General features: G+C 41.0%; 1 protein-coding gene across 2 annotated transcripts; it reads left to right on the top strand.

The window, feature by feature from the left end:
- Window positions 1–8382: 8382 nt before the first annotated feature.
- On the top strand, window positions 8383–21097 carry LOC115136012 (myb/SANT-like DNA-binding domain-containing protein 2). 2 transcript variants are annotated; one of them, XM_029671335.2, is made up of 4 exons: window positions 8383–8845; window positions 16818–17073; window positions 17440–17506; window positions 17745–21097. In XM_029671335.2, the coding sequence occupies exons 1-4, from the start codon at window positions 8405–8407 to the stop codon at window positions 18688–18690; spliced, it is 1710 nt and encodes a 569-aa protein (XP_029527195.1). In that variant the 5' UTR covers window positions 8383–8404; the 3' UTR covers window positions 18691–21097. The 2 variants fall into 2 exon arrangements, with proteins under 2 accessions (XP_029527195.1, XP_029527194.1); XM_029671334.2 differs by having other exon boundaries at window positions 8383–8860.
- The last annotated feature ends 584 nt before the right edge of the window (window positions 21098–21681 follow it).

Genomic DNA, 21681 nt, shown 5'->3' with positions numbered 1-21681 from the left:
TCCAAATTTTGAGCTTTTGTGCAGAACCCACTAAGTTGTTTCAGATGCCAAGCTTATGGTAATGTTGCAGCAGTGTGTAGGAGGTGATTGCTTGATGTGAGAAGTGTGTAGGAGGGCATGGGACAAAGGAATGTGTAGTATTGGTGGAAAGAAACTGTGTGTGTCAATTGTGGGGGTACCCACGTTGCTGGGGATAAGAAGTAGAGAGACCGGTTGAGATTGCCAGGGCAGAACAGAAGGTGTCATATGCTGAGGCAGTGAAGAGAGTAGAGGATTATGGGTCAAGGGTGAGTAGTATGCCTAGGCCAATACAGAGGAATACAAGTTTGTGCTTCAGTAAGGTTGGCTTCTTAGCATTCATTGCCATGGTTATCACTGTACCGCATAAATGGAGTGGTGTAGGGTTAGTTGGTGGTGCAATGTTTTCCTTTTACTTCCCCTTTCTTTTTAAATATTGTATCACAAAATGTAACACGCACAGTCGGTGGCAGCATGCACAAACAAAACGTGCTAATGCCATGATACCAAACAAGGAGAAAATGATGAAACCTATAGAACAGTGGTTCCCAAACTTTTTATAGTCCCGTACAAACATTCAAACTCTGCATACCCCTTCTAGCACCAGGGTTAGCACACTCTCAAATGTTGTTTTTTGCCATCATTGTAAGCCTGCACAGGCTTCTGAGCACAGCCCTATCCAAAAATCTGGCAGTGGCTTCTGATTAAATTAAATTTTCAAAGAATTTCAATGAGGCTCTCTTGTTCAGATATCGGTAAGTGGACTGAAAGCAGGGCATGAAAGGGATAACGAATCCAAGTGTTTGTTGTCTGTTTCGTGAAAGTACCTGCGTAATTGTGCACTCAGCTCAATCAGATGTTTCGCTATATCACATTTGACATTGTCCGTAAACTTCAGTTAATTTGCACACAAAAAATCATACAATGACAAAAAGACCTGTGTGTTGTTCTTGTTAATGCAGACAGAGAAGAGCTCCAACTTCTTAATCATAGCCTCAATTTTGTCCCGCACATTGAATAGAGTTGCAGAGAGTCCCTGTAATCCTAGATTCAGATAATTCAGGCGAGAAAAAACATCACCCAGAAGGGCCAGTCCTGTGAGAAACTTGTCATCATGCAAGCGGTCAGACAAGTGAAAATTATGGTCAGTAAAGAAAACTTTAAGCTCGTCTCTCAATTCAAAAAAATGTGTCAATACTTTGCCCCTTCATAACCAGGGCACTTCTGTATGTTGTAAAAGAGTTACATGATCGCTGCCCATATCATTGCACAATGCAGGAAATACACAAGAGTTCAGGGGCCTTGCTTTAACAAAGTTAACCATTTTCACTATAGTGTTCAAAACGTAATGCAAGCTGTCAGGCATTCACTTGGCAGCAAGAGCCTCTCGGTGGATGCTGTAGTGTACCCACGTGGCGTCGGGAGCAACTGCTTGCACGCGCGTTACCACTCCACTATGTCTAACTGTCATTGCTTTGGTGCGATCAGTACAGACACGAACACATCTTGACCACCAGTCCATTTGATGTCACAAAGCTTTACAAAGCTGTACTTAAAAAATATCTACTCCTGTTGTCCTGGTTTTCAGTGGTTTGCAGAAGAGGATGTCTTCCTTAATTGACCCCCCATAAACATAATAGACATATACCAGGAGCTGTGCCAGGCCCGCTACGTCTGTTGACTCATAGAGCAGTAAAGCATAGAATTCACTGGCTTAGATGCGAAACAGTAATTGTTTCAAAACATCTACTGACATGTCACTGATGCATCGTGAAACAGTGATGTTTGGCATTTTCCCACAGAATTGTCCCAGCCATATCCGCGGCAACAGGAAGAATTAAGTCCTCCACAATAGTATGGGACTTGCCTGTCCTAGCCACTCGGTAGCTCACTAAATAAGACACTTCTATACCCTTCTTATTAATGGTATTTGTTGCTTTTATACTACTCTAACACTGTCTTAATTCTTGCTCAAAAAACTCCTGTAGCCTATTTTTCTAATTGGCATGTTTTGTTTCTAAATGTCTGCGCAAGAGTGAAGGTTTCATCAAGTTGTGAGATAGTACTTTTGCACATTTAACATACTGTGGCTGAAGAAAGGCACTACTTCCAAAATAAGTGAACCCCAAATCAATGTAGTTCTCATATTTGTGCCTCTTTGATGGTCCAAAGTCCCTGCCTGTTGCTTTCCCGGGTAAGGGAGCAGTAGTTCTTCCGACTGCATCAGATATACTACTGTCAGTGTCCATGCCAGCTGGGCTAGGAACAAATGTAGAATTACTGATGCTAGCATTGGATATGCTTGTGCATTGGATTGGATATGCTTGTGCATTGGATATGCTTGTGCATTGGATATGCTTGTGCAGTGGATATGCTTGTGCAGTGGATATGCTTGTGCATTGGATATGCTTGTGCATTGGATATGCTTGTGGAAGCAGAAGAACTTGTGTTGTCCACCGGTGCAGGTGTCGACAACTGGGAACTGAAAAAAACGAGCTCAGAATGGGAAATGTTTTTGTTTTGACAGGTCAACTCAGAATTCCAATTCAGAAACTCTGGCACCTGAAAATCACTGATGTCATGGTTTGACCTTGTTTTTTCCCCAGAGTTCCCAGTTTACCGGTTTACCAGACACAATCACTTTCATCATGCAAACCTGAGGCTATGCAATTCTGTGGATATGTCTTATGGTTAAAAGTAGAGCTCGAATTGAAGGGGTATGTGAGGATATAGCCCTAACTCTTGTTAGAGATGGGAAAAAGCATATGCTACCCCTTGTTTGCTTAGACTTAGAAAAAACAAAGCTCCAGATTATATAAAGTGATCTAGGCTATAACAATGATTATCTCCACGATTATTTCCACATAGTCTACTAGCCTATCAAATGTCTTGCTCAACCTCACAGGAAAATTGAGTTGGTTTATTAAATGCTCCACAATTTATAATATTATTGGTACAAAAGACCAAAAAGAATCAGTATGGGTCTATGCATAGACCAAAGATCTTAACAGATCAAAATGTTTTTATTCTGGAGAATCCCATTGAATCAGGCTATTCATTTCGGTGCAGTTGCGTTCTTACACATAACCTTAGCCTAAAAGTAACCGAAAACACCCCAGCCTGTTTTGATCACAGATCATGATGAAGCCTGAACATTTCAGCTGTTTGTCATTGATTTTGCCCCACAATCGTCTACAGATTTCATACACATGAATACCTGTATTTAATCTGAATTTGACAAATAGCCTGACAATTATCCTGACTTTTCATGTCATATTTGTTACCAATTAGGTGAAATGTATTCCTATTATTAAGCTTTTGTTTTCCTAATAATTTGCATAGGCTAACCATTGCGATGAATGTTATTTACCATCTTCTGCTTTTTATGAATAAACAAGCATTGGGGTAAAACATAATATCATTTTGATGCCCCCCCACACATTGATGTTACTTACCTTACAGATCACAGTCAGCTAATTTCCACTTCATTCATATGCAACTACATTTTATTCATACACTGGCTTGTCTGGCTGGCATGTTTTCATTTTAAACAGGCCTTCACTTATCTACACTGAAATATTATTTCAGTGATCCTCTATTATGATTTTTTTATTTTTATCATAGCTCATTAGTACACCCTTGTGGTTGAATATATATCTATTGTAGGTTCTATGATATAACAATGAATAATGTTGAACTAACAAATGCCATCAATGGATATATTATCATTTACAATAATGAACACCTTATGAAACAGCTGTGAAAAATAATCTGCCCCCCCAAAAATGTAATATATAAATTGATATTTGATATATTTTAATTGACTTTAAAATATTTTTTGTACCCTCACATGGCAATTATACACTGAAATACTAAATTCTGGTGTGGAATAGAGAGGAGTGTTATGTGGATGGGAGTTTCTGCCTGTCACTTGTATTCAACAGGCAGTCAGTCTCGGAAGGGGAACTCAAAGAGGGAGAGTGCAAAGTCCAGGCGCTGCTACTTACTTTGGTCTAAGTGTTGCAGTGCTAGAGTTTTTAGCTAATCTGTGCATCTCACATTATGTGCCCAGTATGATAGTTTTCTTGCTCTTTCTTAGCAGATAATGACAACATGACAATAACAGTAGCTGAAGCAATGAAAAGTTGGAGGGTGGTTAGTAATGGAGGACATCAGGTGGATCCATGTCTGTGTGTTAGGCAGAACCCCTAGGTCCTAGAGAACAGGAGCAGAGTTAAAGGGAACAGGGTAGGAGACAGACGTAAACAAGCAAACACACAGGTTACAGGTTTATCAGGTATGTAAAAATACAGTCATTAAATTATTTAATTTAAATGTTTGATTAGACATGCAATAATGTTAATGGCAGATGGAAAATAAAGGATACATCTCTGTAATGTTTTATGTCAGTGGGGTTGATGAGGGAGGGATGATCCCTGGAAAAGATAACGAGATGAGTTGTAAGAAAAACTCCAGGGTGGTGTCATGACCGCTGGAGTCATACACCTTAATAACAGTACCTACATGAAAGCGGCACCCACCACGAGGAGGCAGATGTAAATAGTTATCATCTGATATTTTAAAATTCACCTTAAATCTTGCGGATCAGTGGGACGCTAGCGTCCTATTTCGACAACTTCCGGTGAAATTGCAGAGCGCCAATTTCAAATTAAATTACTATAAATATTAAACGTTCATGAAATCACAAGTGCAATATATCAAAATAAAGCTTAACTTGTTGTTCACCCAGCCACCATTTCAGATTTCAAAATGGCTTTACGGCAAAAGCAAACCATGCGATTATCTGAGGACAGCGCCCAGCACACAAATGCATAACAAATCATTTTCAACCAGGGAGTTGCAACACAAAAGTCAGAAATAATGATATAATATATGCCTTACCTTTGATGATCTTCTTCTGTTGGCACTCCAAACGGTCCCAGTTACATTACAAATGGTCCTTTTGTTTGAAAATGTCCTTCTTTATATCCATAAAAACTTAGTTTAGCTGGAGATAAACTTTTGTTTTTGACCAAATACTTATTTTCCACCATAATTTGCAAATAAATTCATAAAAATCCTACAATGTGATTTTCTGGATTTTTTTTCTCATTTTGTCTGTCTGTTGAAGTGTACCTATGATGAACATTACAGGCCTCTCTCATCTTTTTAAGTGGGAGAACTTGCACAATTGGTGGCTGACTAAATACGTTTTTGCCCCGCTGTAGCAGTGTTCCAAGAACGTCCACCAGGGGTGACGAACAGAAAGGAGACACAAGAAGGCACCCCACACTCATTTTAGATCCCAAGGGGTCTTTATTTTCATACTGTATGCTCTCACTCTCATCCTTTGCCATCTTCTCAAGTATTTTATTGGAACTCCATCCATCCACCCACCCACCCACCTACCCACCCACCCACCCACACTACTCTAGCATCTTGTTTACATTTCTCACATTTTAGGCGTCCAGCTTTGGCCTTGGATGGATCATGTTGCAATGAGATGGGCACAGAGGTATGTATGTAAACTGTTTTCAGTGTGGCGGCAAATGATTTGAACAGGAGAAGAGGATGTGGTTGCTTGTGGAAGGAGATTAGTGTGGGTGGTAGCTAGAACAGATACAGTGACGATGATTAGTTGCTCTGGCTCATCACTTCTTGACTAAAAGAAAGATAGATTTATACATTAGTTTGACCTTGCCATAGTTCAACAGCTGAAAAGCCTTCATTAACATACTCCCAGAGATAGCAAAACATTCAGTATTCACTGAATGAAGTAGCCTTCCCATCTCCACTTACAATTTCCTTCATATAGCACATTCAATTACATTATTATTGTAGATGATAGGCTACTCCTTCATCTACCTTGTACAATACCGTAATCATTGAATGAAGTTGCGTACCCAACCACATTTACCATTTCATTTATCAATTAGATAAATAATACTAGCACATACAGTTACATTATTGTAGAATAGGCTACTCCTGCATCCACACTATATTAGGATACCGTTATGATTTAATTGTTCTTGACAGGCATGATTTTAAGGTCTTCGACCAAAGTTGTATGTCGTACCTCATTCCCTTCTTCAGTGAAAAGTAGTTATGTATCCCACTTCAATTCAGTTTGAGTGTGAATGTGTAGGTCTAGTGACAGTGGACAAATAAACCCATAGCTCCAGCACACAATGGCATGTAAGGTTAGTGTATTACAATGTAAAATATGTATATATCCTATAGCACCATGTGTGTACACTTTCATTTACAATTTAATTCATCCATTAAATAAATAATACTAGCACATCAAATTACGTTATTATTGTGCAATAGTCTACTCCCCTATCAACAGTAAATAATATTGCCTAAGTGCTTTCGACAATGCGTTACAAACTCAAATAAACCAAATTTGCCTTATCAACACAGTAGGCCTAAATATTTACTAACGATATCACAACTTAAATATAGCCTACTTACTCCTCAATCGGATCAAGGACATCTTGGTCATTTTTTTCATAGTCTCTAAGGCAACTATCTGGGTTAGACACTCGAAAATCGAGTTCCGTGCTTGTAAAAAAAAACAAGTGAATGTCTGTGTAGTCTCCGAGCTCTAAAATACCGTGCCGCCTCTCACTTTATGAACGGTCACTGCTATCCGGACTCCTTGGGACGTCCCTACCCTTAACCCTAAACTATAACACTAAACTTAACCATTTTACATTTATACTTGATTGAGGTAGGGACAGCCCAAGGACTCCGAATGGCACGGGTCCTCTGGGAAAGCCTATGACCTCCTCTATTCGACTGAAAGCCGTGGAGAAAACTCTTATTGGTTGTCTGATGTAGGCTGCTGAGAACTAGTAACAACATAGTCTGTGATTAGCTAACAACATTTAGATCTGTATTCAGAAAGATAAGGTCATCTTTTCTAGGCAATTAGCGATAACAGAAAATACACAAGCCATATGCTACACTATAGCTCAAGGTGGCTACTTCGGAATGTCGGCTTCCACAAAAAATGGTAAGTTTCTAACATGTATGGCTGAGATTTAATTAATATAAAAATAAACTATGCATCATATGACTTTCACACTCAACGTCAACAAAACTAAGGAGATGATTGTAGACTTCAGGAAACAGCAGAGGGAACACCCCCCTATCCACATCGATGGAACAGTAGTGGAGAGGGTAGTAAGTTTTAAGTTCCTCGGCGTACACATCACAGACAAACTGAATTGGTCCACCCACACAGACAGCATTGTGAAGAAGGTGCAGCAGCGCCTCTTCAACCTCAGGAGGCTGAAGAAATTCGGCTTGTCACCAAAAGCACTCACAAACTTCTACAGATGCACAATCGAGAGCATCCTGTCGGGCTGTATCACCGCCTGGTACGGCAACTGCTCCGCCCACAACCGTAAGGCTCTCCAGAGGGTAGTGAGGTCTGCACAACGCATCACCGGGGGCAAACTACCTGCCCTCCAGGACACCTACACCACCCGATGTCACAGGAAGGCCATAAAGATCATCAAGGAAAACAACCACCCGAGCCACTGCCTGTTCACCCCGCTATATCATCCAGAAGGCGAGGTCAGTACAGGTGCATCAAAGCTGGGACCGAGAGAATGAAAAACAGCTTCTATCTCAAGGCCATACGACTGTTAAACAGCCACCACTAACATTGAGTGGCTGCTGCCAAAACACTGACTCAACTCCAGCCACTTTAATAATGGGAATTGATATAAAATATATCACTAGCCAGTTTAAACAATGCTACTTAATATAATGTTTACATACCCTACATTATTTATCTCATATGTATACGTATATACTGTACTCTATATCATCTACTGCATCTTTATGTGATACATGTATCACTAGCCACTTTAAACTATGCCACTTTGTTTACATACTCATCTCATATGTATATACTGTACTCGATACCATCTACTGCATCTTGCCTATGCCGCTCTGTACCATCACTCATTCATATATCTTTATGTACATATTCTTTATCCCTTTACACTTGTGTGTATAAGGTAGTAGTTTTGGAATTGTTAGTTAGATTACTCGTTGGTTATTACTGCATTGTCGGAACTAGAAGCACAAGCATTTCGCTACACTCGCATTAACATCTGTTAACCATGTGTATGTGACAAATATAATTTGATTTGATTAACACCCAGGCATCACGCAGACATTAGTAAGGCATTGGTATCATGTCCTGTCAGTTAGACGTTCAATGGTAAGCGACAGTCACAAGGAGGTACGGTTGCCTAAGCTTAATTCTGGCACATATCACCCCCCATACATACAGAAGATGTATATCACATCCCCTTCCCTTTTGACGCCTGCTACGTTAGGCTACCCTCCCCTTAGCAACAGAAGAAAGATGGCGGCGCCCTGTACCTCTAATCATTCTCCCGAGATATCGACGCCGTTAAAGATGCCGAAAACAGAAGTTCCATCACCAGAATCAGAGGATTTGAGTGACAGCAACCAATATCATTCCAATCCATCCACACCTAATCGATTCTCGCCTCTCAACGTAGGTATGACGATTTCTGGGAGCGCAGGCCGAAGTGGATCGGCCTTTGCCTCAAATAGCTTCACAGCTTGCCGAGGGATGTCGTGGACCCCATCCGAAACAAACGCCCTTATTGCGGTGTGGGGCAATGAAAGACTGACGGAGGCACGAATGCAGCAATTGGAGGTTGCAGGCACCGTTTTTTCTGGAAAGGCCCCTGGTCCCGCAATGTACGAGCGGGTCTCACGAGCCCTAGCAGAGCTCGGCTACGAAAGGACCCCATCCCAATGCAGGGAGAGGATGAAGGTAATGGGGGACAGAGTAAGCATGTTCATCTATCACATAGGTAGTCATCTGTCAGATGCTTGCCACTCTTCTTAGGCAGTAACTGCGTGCTATGTTAAATCATGTAATGTTAACCAGGGATGTTGTCAGTGTTACCGTAGCTTCCTAGCTTATGCCCATTGACTAACTAACGTTAGCTAGCAAGCTAGCTAGTCATATGTAGCTTGCTAATGTAACGATTCAACCCGTAGGTACGTTTTAAAACATTCAGTAAATTGTTAAGCTAGTACGTCACTTTCAGTTGTATTGGGTTGCACTACAACAGTCCGTGGGAAGCCTTACTGTGCCTGTGTTGTGGGCAGGATGGTTGTTCCTTGTGACGGGCGAATATGTAATGTAAATATGTAATAGATCTTATTATTAAACAGACTTTCAAAACGTGGGTCTGTTGTAGACAGTGCAGCACTTTTGTTTTGACATCAGGTAAGCAGACAGGAAGTGTGCCTGCAACAGACTAGAGGCAGCGATTTTTATAACTAACCCAAGATAGACCAGAGCCTGTCGTTTCCAAGGGGAGAAAATGAATCATAGTGGGCAGAGCCAAGCACGAGCTAGGGAGGTCCTATTGGCACATTCTAGCATTTATTTATTTGCATATTTCCTTTAGGGAACTAACGGAAATATGCACTACTTCTAAACAACAACATTTTTGGGAGAAACTTTGGCAAAGGGTACATTCTACAAAACACAGCCCACTCCTTTTGTTACAGATTTTAGTTTTGGACACAGAAAACTATGGAGATCAAATGGTTCATCAATGAGAAAATTAGCAGAATGTCAATCTTGCTCCATCTTCTCCCACTGCCGGCCACGGGGCTTCTTCTCGTCGCTTTGTAGTGAGTGGAAACACCAACCTAAACAGACCCAAGAACAATCAGCCCTGAACCCGAATGAACCCTACGACGACCAGACCTAGACCCGACCCATACCCTAACGGGTTCGACCCAAGTGGCAACATTTTTTTTATCAGCGAACTTGCTCTTCTGGTTAAAGAATATGTTGGCTAGTCCTTAAATCAGTCAATAAATTCACCTTATTAGCGTAAAATAAATATGCTGTAGGCTATGCAGAGATACGGTCGGGTCCACTCGGATCTATCAGACTTGGGCCCAAGGGAAAAGTTATAATTTTGGACCCGGACTCGCTCAGGTCCCGGGTTGAGCCTCGGGTATTCAGGATTGGGTGGACCTGTGAAGGCCTCTACAACAGACCCACGTTTGGAAAGTCTGTTTAAGTGATAATGCCCTCGAAGCCGGTGTTTGGAGGATATATTGGCACGTGTGTTATTCGGCCTGAGACGAAGTCGAAACACCAGCTTCGAGGGCATTATCACTTTCATATATATATATACACATGTTCAAATAATGATTGACATATTTTCATAAACTTTTTATTTTTAATGAATTTATACATACTATTTCATCCTTCCACGAGATATAGTCCCAACACAAATCTAGGGTTTCTATTGATGCTGGCTGGTCATTCATTTTAGTATTTTTGTTTCATATCTATGGACGCAACCCTACGGAGGTCCAGAGAGGACATATGAATTAAAAAAGTATTCCCTTGTTATGTCAATCACAACTTATTTATCTCATGATCACTACATAAAGTTGTTTTGTCAAGATCATAAGATCATTTTCTCGTGATCACGGCGTAATAAAAATAAGAGTTATATATAGAAAAGACACCAAGAGACACCAAAAATACTATTTACACACTTCATATATACAGTACCAGTTAAGTTTGGACACACCTACTCTTTCCAGGGTTTTTCTTTATTTTTACTATTCTACTACATTGCAGAATATTAGTGAAGACATCAAAAGAATGAAATAACACATGGAATCATGTAGTAACCAAAAGTGTTAAACAAATTCTTCAAAGTAGCCATCCTTTGCCTTGACGACAGCTTTGCACACTCTTGGCATTCTCTCAACCAGCTTCATGAGGTAGTCACCTGGAATGCATTTCAATTACCAGGTTTGCCTTGTCAAAAGATAATTTGCGGAATTTTTTTCCTTTAATATGTTTGAGCCAATTAGTTGTGTTGTGGTGGTATACAGAAGATAGCCCTATTTGGTAAAACTCCATATTATGGTAAGAACAGCTCAAATAAGCAAAGAGAAAACACAGTCCATCATTACTTTAAGACATGAAGGTCAGTCAATCCAGAAAATTAAGAACTTTGAACGTTTCTTCAAGTGCAGTCGCAAAAACCGTCAAGTGCTATGATGAAACTAGCTCTCATGAGAACCACCACAGGAAAGGAAGACCCAGAGTTACCTCTGCGGCAGAGGATACATTCATTAGAGTTACCGGCCTCAGAAATTGCAGCCCAAACAAATGCATCAGAGTTCAAGTAACAGACACATCTCAACATCAACTGTTCAGAGGAGACTGCATGAATCAGGCTTTCATGATTGAATTGCTGCAAAGAAACCATTACTAAAGGACACCAATAAGAAGAAGAGACATGTTTGAGCCAATGAAACACAAGCAATGGACATTAGATTGGTGGAAATCTGTTCTTTGGTCTGATTAGTCCAAATTTGAGATTTCTGGTTCCAACCACTGTGTCTTTCTTAGACGCAGAGTAGGTGAACGGATCTCTGCATGTGTGGTTCCCATGTGAAGCATAGAGGAGAAGGTGTGGGGGTGCTTTGCTGGTGACACTGTCAGTGATTTATTTAGAATTCAAGGCACACTAAAACAACATGGCTACCACAGCATTTTGCAGTGATACACCATCCCATCTGGTTTGCGCTTTTGTTTTTCAACATGACAATGACCCAACACACCTCCAGGCTGTGTAAGGGCTATTTGACCAATAAGGAGAGTGATGGAGTGCTGCATCAGATGACCTGACCTCCACAATCACCCGACCTCAACCCAATTGAGATGGTTTGGGATGAGTTGGACCGCAGAGTGAAGGAAAAGCAGTGAACAAGTGCTCTGTGGTTGAGTGAATGCCAAAGCTGTCATCAAGGCAAAGGGTGGCTACTTTGAATAATCTAAAATATGAAATCTATTTTGATTTGTTTAACAATTTTTTGGTTACTACATGATTCCATATGTGTTATTTCATAGTTTCAATGTCTTCACTATTATTCTACAACGTAGAAAATAGTATAAATACAGAAAAACCCAAACTTGACTGGTACATATTCATATATACAGTACAGTTAAATTCATCTTTAGAAAGAGGAGAGGCGCTATGATTAAATAAAACATTCTGTTTTTAAAGCTAAACTTGCTTTTTGCCACCAGTAACCTCTGGTGGCAGAGCATTCCACGATGTCATGTATATAAATGAGCAATGCGTTAAATCTATTTTTGGTTTGGGTACAGTGAAGAAACCAATAGTGGCATGTCTGGTGGTGGATGTACAGTGCATTCGGAAAGTATTCAGACCTCTTCACGTTAAAAAAATAAAATAAATACATATGATTCCAAGAACATCATATGTATTTTTTTTAAAAATAAAATAAATACATTAGCCTTATTCTAAAATGTATTAAATTAATTGTTTTCATCACTCTACACACAATACCCCCATAAATAAGCAATTTTTGCAAAACAACAACTGATATCAAATCTAATTGTATTTGTCATATGCACCGAATACAACAGGTGTACAGTGGAATGCTTACTTATGGGCCCCTAACCAACAATGCAGCTTCAAAAAAATATGGATAAGAATAAGAGATACAAGAAATGAAAGAGCAGCAGTAAAATAACAATAGCGAGACTATTTACAGGGTGGTGTACAGATACAGAGTCAATGTGCGGGGGGCACCAGTTAGTTGAGGTAGTATGTACATGTAGGTAGAGTTATTAAAGTGACTATGCATAGATGACAACAGAGTAGCAGTGGTGTAAAGACGGCGGGGGGGGGGGGGCACTGTAAATAGCCATTTGACTAGCAGTATATCCTTCGCGTTGGGCTCGTCAGAGTCGTGAAAGGAAAAAAAGGATTCTGTTAGTCCGTGGTGAGTAATCGCAGTCCTGATGTCTACAAGTTATTTTCGGTAATAAGAGACAGTAGCAGCAACATTATGTACAAAATAAGTTTAACGGAACAAAAAACACAATCGGCTGGGGGGCATGTAAAACGTCTGCCTTCTTCTCCGGCGCCATCTTACAATAATCCATCCTAACTTATTTACATGACTCAAAATTTAACTGAGGTGAATCCTGTTTCCATTGAAAATCCTTGATGATTCTACAGCTTGTGGATAAATGCAATTTGTTGAACATGATTTGGAAAGGCACACAACTGTCTATATAAAATGTCCCACAGTTGCCAGTGCATGTCAGAGCAAAAACCAAGCCATGAGGTCAAAGTAATTGTCTATAGTGCTCCGAGACATGATTGTGTCGAGGTACAGATCTGGGGAAGGGTACCAAAACATTTCTGCAGCATTGAAGGTACCCAAGAACACAATGGCCTCCATCATTCTTAAATGGAAGAAGTTTGGAACCACCAAGACTCTTCCTGAAGTTGGCCGCCCTTCAAACTGAGCAATCGGAGGAGAAGGGTCGTGGTCAGGGAGGTGACCAAGAACTCGATGGTCACTGGCAGAGGTCCAGTTCCTCTGTTGAGATGGACAACCATCTCTGCAGCACTCCACCAATCTGGCCTTTATTGTAGAGTGGCTAGACGGAAGCCACTCCTCAGTAAAAGGCACATGGAGTTTGCCAAAAGGCACCTAAAGGACTCAGACCATGAGAAACAACATTCTTTGGTCTGAGGAAACCAATATTAAACTATTTGGCCTGAATGCCAAGTTTCACATCTGGAGGAAACCTAGCACCATCCCTACAAGAGGTCGACCGATTATGATTTTTCATACCATTTGTATTTCATTAACCTTTGACTATTGGATGTTCTTATAGGCACTTTAGTATTGCCAGTGTAACAGTATAGCTTCCGTCCCTCTCCTCGCTCCTCCCTGGGCTCGAACCAGGAACACAACGACAACAGCCACCCTCGAAGTTAGCGCGCGCTAACTAGCTAGCCATTTCACTTTGGTTACACCAGCCTCGTATCGGGAGTTGATAGGCTTGAAGTCATAAACAGCTCAATGCTTGACGCACAACGAAGAGCTGCTGGCAAAACACGCGAAAGTACTGTTTGAATGAATGTTTACGCGCCTGCTTCTGCCTACCACCGCTCAGTCAGATACTTAGATGCTCAGTCAGATTATATGCAATGCAGGACACGCTAGATAATAATATCATCAATCATGTGTAGTTAACTAGTGATTATGATTGATTGTTTTTTATAAGATAGGTTTAATGCTAGCTAGCAACTTACCTTGGCTTACTGCATTCGCGTAACAGGCAGTCTCCTTGTGGAGTGCAACGAGAGAGAGGCAGGTCGTTATTGCGTTGGACTAGTTAACTGTAAGGTTGCAAGATTGAATCCCCCGAGCTGACAAGATGAAAATCTGTCGTTCTGCCCCTGAACAAGGCAGTTAACCCACTGTTCATAGGCTGTCATTGAAAATAAGAATATGTTCTTAACTGGCTTGCCTAGTTAAATAAAGGTATTAATATATATAATTATTTATTTATTTATTTATTTTGAATCGGCGCCCAAAAATACAGATTTCTGATTGTTATGAAAACTTGAAATCGGCCCTAATTAATCGGCCATTCCGATTAATCGGTCGACCTCTAATCCCTACGGTGAAGCATGGTGGTGGTAGCATCATACTGTGGGGATGTTTTTCAGCAGCAGGGACTGGGAGACCTGTCAGGATTGAGGGAAAGATGAACAGAGCAAAGACAGATTGTTGAGGAAAACCTGCTCCAGAGCGCTCAAGACCTCAGACTGGGGTGAAAGTTCACCTTCCAACAGGACAATGACCCTAAGCACACAGCCAAGACAATGCAGGAGTCCTTTAGGACAAGTCTCTGAATGTCCTTGACTAGCCCATCCAGAGCCCGGACTTGAGCCCGATGGAACATCATTGGAGAGACCTGAAAATACCTGTGCAATGACACTCCCCATCCAACTTGAGAGCTTGAGAGGATCTGCAGAGAAGAATGGTAGAAACTCTAAATATAGGTGTGCCAAGCTTTCTTTTTTGTGTGTAGATTGATGAGGAAAAAACAATTGTCCATTTTAGAATAAGGCTGTAATGTAACAAAATGTGGAAAAAGTCAAGGGTTCTGAATACTTTTCCAAATGCACTGTAAATTGCTGAGGTAGTCACTTGGAGAAAGCTCAAGTACACAGTACAAATATCGTAAAGAAATATAGATTTCATGATGTAATTACTATTCAACAAACCTGAATTAAGGCTTGACATTACTTATATGCTTTCTAAATATAGCATAATGAAATTATAAAATTAAGATTTCACCTTCCTTATAACTGTTAAATGCATATTTGTATGTTTAGTGTTAGAGGAAAAAGTACTTATTTTCTAAAGGTCTCTCTTGATCAAAACGTCTTCCCCAATCGCTGTGAACGTCTCAGAGCCTTAGCTTGGCTTTCTGAACTCGTTAGCAACTTGCCTTTCACCTCATTAATTTGTCCATCAATGACAAACTATTAATTATTTTTGATTGATGGCTATAAATCAATCTCTGAATTGCATTGCTTGGTCAGTGGCTGTGATGTAGGGTTCAGCCAGGAGTTTATGGATAGTTGAAGAGCGAACTAAATGGTAGGAGGGATATCCCATCTTCAAGTGGTTTCAGATCCTACGTCACACAGGCTCAAAATAGCCATGGTTCCAACGGACACAGTAGTATCGCTCAATGTAAGCCATTTCGATCTACAGTGTCCACAGCCCGATTTATAAGCGAAAATGTTGGTCGGAGCCGGTACCAGAACCACGCAGGTCCCCTTACATATAAGAGGTGCTCCAAAGTCTGTCATTTATCTTGTTTTGGTAAAATATTTTTTTTTTGTTGTTTAGTTGTGGGGGCTCTAACAGTTCTTAACGGGTGAATGTTTGTCAACAGTTGGCAAGAATAATTTTACAAATACTCCAAGTGCTTAATCTGGATTCTCCTCCATATACATACCAGACCAAAATAAATATTTTACATCTTCAACAAAAGAGTCCTGAGAAAACTATTTCTATGATCTTATAAATAACTTTAGGCCCTGCCTTTGGTACTTTGGCTTTCCATATTATTGCCATAATTGTATGGTCACAACAGCCAATGGGAACTGCTATTGCTTTGGAGCAAAGCTCTGCAAGCATTGGTGAAGATATGATCAATAAAAGTGGATGTCACAGAGCCATCACTATTGGTTTACACTCTAGTTGGCTGAGTGATAACCTGGGTCATGTTACAGGCGTTAGTCACAGTAAGAAGCCTCCTCTTGAGAGAACAACTAGATGATAACCAGTCGATGTTGTTGGATTGCGCAGTGAGATGGAACAGTAAATAGGCATTTCAACATCATAGCCTTGTGGAATAGACACCAGGTAGAACGTGGTTTAATCCAATCAGCATCCAGGATTAGGCCCGCCTGTTGTATATTTAATACCATCCTTTAGATATTTGTTGTCTGTTTCTTCCCGTCATAATGAGCAACTGTCCTGCCCACCGGCACAATAAGTTGAAATGGAACTTCTGGCTTACCATGGGCTGTTTTTGTGCAACCCAATACAGTTGAAAGCAACGCTTGTGTATGTAAATACACCCACATATCTAAAATCACCCAGATCGCTATCAGGAAAGCCAACTGGAAGTTTGCATAAATATCCTCAGCTATGTGCATTTCAAAGCAAATAATTTCCGTAAATGTATGTAGCCATTCATTCATCTTGATCCCAGTCCTTTTGTGGGTGACTATGCCGTCTCTGGTGTATTTGTGGCATTGGATAGGCCTATAGCTAGTCTAATAGCTAACACTAACTTCAAGATCTTCCTCTGAGGTTCACACACCCATTATGACCCGCAGACGCTGCGCCGGTGCTATAGCAGAGTGAAGGAGCATGGCGTCGGCAAGAGGAAAAGTAGCTACTCCATCGAGCAGCTGGAAAAGGTGTTTGGCCAGGGAGGCTGGGACTCCCAGACGTGTGCCCCTGTCCTCATCAACAGTAGTGGCCTGTACCAGGAGATGGAGTCTGACGGCAGCACCATGGAGGACTTCTCCCAAGAAGACTGGTGCAACCAGGTGCTGGCCTCCGCCTTCCAGGAGGGAGAGATGGAAACTGGTGAGTGGTGGTGATGATGATGATGATTCTGGTGATGACATAGGGAAGGGGTCAGCAGACTTATTTTTTTGTTAAAGTTGTAGGTAGACTATCCAGGGGACTGGTAGTTCTTATTAGGGGTAGCTATGAGTGTGAAACATTTGGAAGCACTACCTGCATTGTTGGTTAAGGGCTTGTAAGTAAGCATTTCACTGTAAAACTTGTTGTATTCGGCGCATGTGACAAATAATATTTGATTTAGTATGCAGGCTCTTCCTTCACTCTGTCAAAATGAATACTGTAGAAGTAATGAGCATATATGCCTGTCAGGGTAGCGTTTGATGTGTTATTTTGATGATAACAAATACTGTTCCTTTATTTCTTCAGAGGAAACACAGCCGCCAAAGAATGCCAGTGTCCTGCAGCTTCGACCTGAGCCCTCGGAGCAAGTTCAGTATGTGTTTTTGCCATAGAATTAATGACACCTGATAACAGTACATGTAACATGGATACAAGGTCAAAATAAATACTTTTTACTGCCAAGATATTATTAAAAACAAATCACTGACAGAGACGTGTCACTGCATTATTCAACGTCCAGTCTTCATAAAAATGTATCATCTGTTCTCATTACCAACCCTCCACTGGTTCCAACCTAATCTTGACCGTTCATGTATTTCTGTCCCTCTCAGGAAACAGGAAGTGATGCAGAATGTGGTGCGCATCCTGGAGTCGGTACAGGTGAAGTGGGAGCACTTCCAGACATGGACCGACTTCTCCAGATTGCACCTCTCCAACAAGTTGGCCATCTTTGGTGTGGGCTACAACACACGCTGGCACGAGGACGTCTGCTACCACTACGCCGAAATCAGCTCCCAGGTGCCTCTGGGTAAGCGGCTGCGCGAGTACTTCAATCCGGAGAAGGCAGAGGGCCGTGTCATCATGACCAAAGTGCAGAAGATGAACTGGAAGAACGTTTATTATAAGTTCCTGGACATCACCATTAGCGAGGCGCGCTGCCTGGAGCTGCACATGGAGGTAGACTGGATCCCAATAGCACAGTCAAGGGTGACGGGCTGCAGCAACGGGGCCTCAGAGTACCTCCTACCCGGGGGAATCCCTAAGACTTATGGCCTTTATGCCATCGGTTACGAGGAGGTGTCAGCGGAGTCAGACTACACAGGGGAGGATGAGGCCCCAGACTCTCCGCTGCAGCACCAAGACTCTGACCAGAGCTTGCCTCTCTCTGGATCGTCGGGCTCTGGCGGGTCTGGGTTCGAGAGTGTGGTGGGCCCGGGGGGGAGAGTGGGGGAGAAGACGGTGGCCAAAGTGACCTACTGCTACCTGGGCATCGCAGAGGAGAGGACCCTACAGCAGTGCCTTTTCCAGCACTTTCAGAGCTCAGGCAAGCACTACAGCCGCAGGCAGCCCTCGGCCGTCACACGCTTCCTCCAGGGGAACTGCAGGGGCACCGGGCAGCAAGCCAGGGAAGAGGGCCTCTCCATGGGCCCTGAACGCTCGGCCATTTACATCAAATTTATCGAGGTGGAGCTAGATTTCCTCTCCGCTGGCTCCCTGGTGGAATGTCTAGAAATTGCAGTTGGTTACTCCTTAAAGTACAACAAAGCGACGTTGTAACGCATGTTGTTTCGATTCCCATTGACTGAAGGATTGAAAGAGGGCCAGAGGGACATGCAGTATCTCTTTCTCCCAATTTAAGTGCAGACCTGAGTTCAAATACTATTTGAAATAATTTTGAGTACTTAATCTGGGCTTGATTGAGCTTGCCTGCGACAATAAAAACAATAGAATAGTCGCAAAACTGCAAACCCCACCCGTCTGACACTCCAGGCAGGCTGAAGCAAACACCAAAAAATATTTGAAAGATTTAAAATAGTGTTTGAACCCTGATCTGTATACACGCTATCTAATCAGGGAATGTGAGAGGGAATGGCTAGTGCTGGATGCATTTCCCTACCTCGAGGATATAGCAGGGGATATATATTAAAAGATTGTGTGTGCGCTTGTTTAAAAACTGCCTTTACATTTCTTAGACTTTGGATGTCTATCTTCAGGTCTAAATTGCCACAAAAAGATCCAGGGGTAAAGATCATGTAAGGAATGTGAACCAATTGAAAAGAGGACCTAAAGGGGAAATATGAATGAATATATAAAATATTGAAGATCTCTATATAGAAATATATATTTAAGAATATATATTGATGTTGTCAAGCATTCCAGTATTTGCAAACATATGACATTCAAAGAAGTATGTTAATGTTTTGGTGTTTTATTATATATATTTTTTATTATTGGTTAACAGTCTTTGCGTATTATTGTTTCCAGGTCACAGTCTTGTATGTTTACATGTTTAGAAAAAACAATAAAACGGGGCGCTGACCGTCATTTGCCACTCACCGATTAGTTTTAGGTTCCGGTGTGCTCATTTGTGGGTGTTGGGTGTTTGCTATCTAGTGATGACCTGTAGGTCCTATCCTTCCTTGCAGAAAAGCCCATGCTTCATGCACCACTTTGTCACTAGATGGCAGCAAATAACAGGGTGCTGAGAAGCTACAGGCAGAAGGCGGATACCTGGCCTGCTACATTAGGTTAGTGAATCCCTAACTATGGGGGGTGATAAGTTCCAGAATTAAGCCTCATGTGTACACGTCATGTAGACGTAGTGTTCACGTTGTGTAACGTGGCACTGACACATCATGTCAGTTTGCTTGTAAGTTTATTATGAAAGATCGTACCATGAACGCCTTAAAAACGTCTACATGTGTTACGCATCACGTGTTAGTTTAAGTGTGTTTAGTTCATTATTAAAAATCGGACCATGAACGCCTTACAAATGTTTACATGTATATGATTTTGAAAAAATATTTTTCATTGGCAGAGTAATCTACGGTAATCAATTTCATTTGTCGGTTTAGCTAAAATAGGCATATCAGTTCTAGAAAACTTTAGGCTAGTTGATATCGCAGCCAGCCACCATTACTGTGTAGATATGCCTATTTCTCACATCAATACAGACACAAGGGCTTCTTTGTTGGAGGTAGCCCTATTCAGAAATAAGAGGTAGCCTAGGTCTCTAGTGGCGCATTTAAAACAACTCGGAACTCTGCAATCTCTGACTTCCGACTTCAGTGCGTTCAAGACAACTGAACTGAAACTCTGGCATCTTTCTCTGACCTGAAAATCACTGATGTTATGATTTGACCTTGTTTTTTCCCCGGGGTTTAACAGACACAATCACAGTCATCCTTAGGCTATACATTTCTGTGGAGATGTCTTATGGTTAAAAGCAGGGCTTGAATTGAGGGGATATGTGAGGATATAGGCCTAACCCTTGTAAGAGAGACAGGCAAAAAGCATGCTACCCCTTGTTTACTTAGCCTAGATTGCTTTTTTCCAAGGCTATAACAATGATTAACTCCATGATTATTTCCGCATTGTTTACTAGCCTATCGAAGGTCTTGCTCAGCCTCAACATTACAGGAAAATTTGCTTCTTTTATTAAATGATCCGCAATTTAGAATATTAGTGGTAGGCTATACCAAAAATACCTAAAAAAAAAAAGAAAATCAGTAGGGGTCTATGCATAGACCAAAGATCTTAACAGATCAAAATGTTTTTATTCTGGAGAATCCCATTGAATCAGGCTACACCCTACCTGTTTTGATCACAGATCATGATGAAGCCTGAACATTTCAGCAGTTTGTCATTGATTTAGCCCACAATCGCCTATAGATTTGATACACCTGAAGACCTGTATTTAATCTGGATTTGACAATCAATAATCTGACTAGGATCCTGACTTTTTCCCATGTCATATTTGTTACCAATTAGGCTAAATGTATTCCTATTAATACGCTTTTGTTTTCCTATTATTTTGCATAGACATACAATTGCGATGTAATGTTTTTTATCATCTATGTTTTATGAATAAACAGGCATCGGGGGGAAAAAATATAATTCTGATGATCCATACACATTGTTACTTACCATATAAAAAATAATTTAAATAAAAAACTTTGGCTAATTTCCACTCCATTCATATACAAATACATTTGATTCATACACTGGTTTGTCTAGCTGGCATGTTTTCATTTTAAACAGGCCTTCCCTTATCTACACTGCAATAATACGTGGATGTTGATTATGGCAGCCCCCCACACCTCTCTGATTCAGAGGGGTTGGGTTAAATGGGCCGGCAGGTAGCCTAGTGGTTAGAAGGTTGTGCCAGTAACCGAAAGGTTGCTAGATTGAATCCCCAAGCTGACAAGGTAAAAATCTGTTGTTCTGCCCCTGAACAAGGCAGTTAACCCACTGTTCCTAGGCTGTCATTGTAAATAAGAATTTGTTCTTAACTGACTTGCCTACTTAAATAAAGGATAAATAAATAAAAATGCATTAGACATTTTAGTTGAAGGCATTCAGTTGTACAACTGACTAGGTATCCCCCTTTCCCAATAATATTATTTCATTAGTCCTCTATGATTTAAAAAAATTCTAGCTCATTAGTACACCCATGTGGTTGTGTGTGTGTGTGTGTATGTATGTATATATATATATATATATATAGTATGTCATATGATATAACAATGATTAATGTTGTAAACCATC

Source organism: Oncorhynchus nerka, linkage group LG10 (assembly GCF_034236695.1).
Source record: "Oncorhynchus nerka isolate Pitt River linkage group LG10, Oner_Uvic_2.0, whole genome shotgun sequence".
Lineage (NCBI taxonomy): Eukaryota > Metazoa > Chordata > Actinopteri > Salmoniformes > Salmonidae > Oncorhynchus > Oncorhynchus nerka.
Note: the sequence above shows the minus strand (reverse complement) of the source record. Positions and strands in the feature narration are given on the sequence as shown.

Coding starts and splice junctions, on each gene's coding strand:
- LOC115136012 (XM_029671334.2), top strand. CDS start 8,405: ATGGCGGCGCCCTGTACCTCTAATCATTCTCCCGAGATATCGACGCCG. Junction 8,861..16,817: donor TGAAGGTAATGGGGGACAGA/GTAAGCATGTTC, acceptor TATGACCCGCAG/ACGCTGCGCCGGTGCTATAG. Junction 17,074..17,439: donor GGAGGGAGAGATGGAAACTG/GTGAGTGGTGGT, acceptor TTATTTCTTCAG/AGGAAACACAGCCGCCAAAG.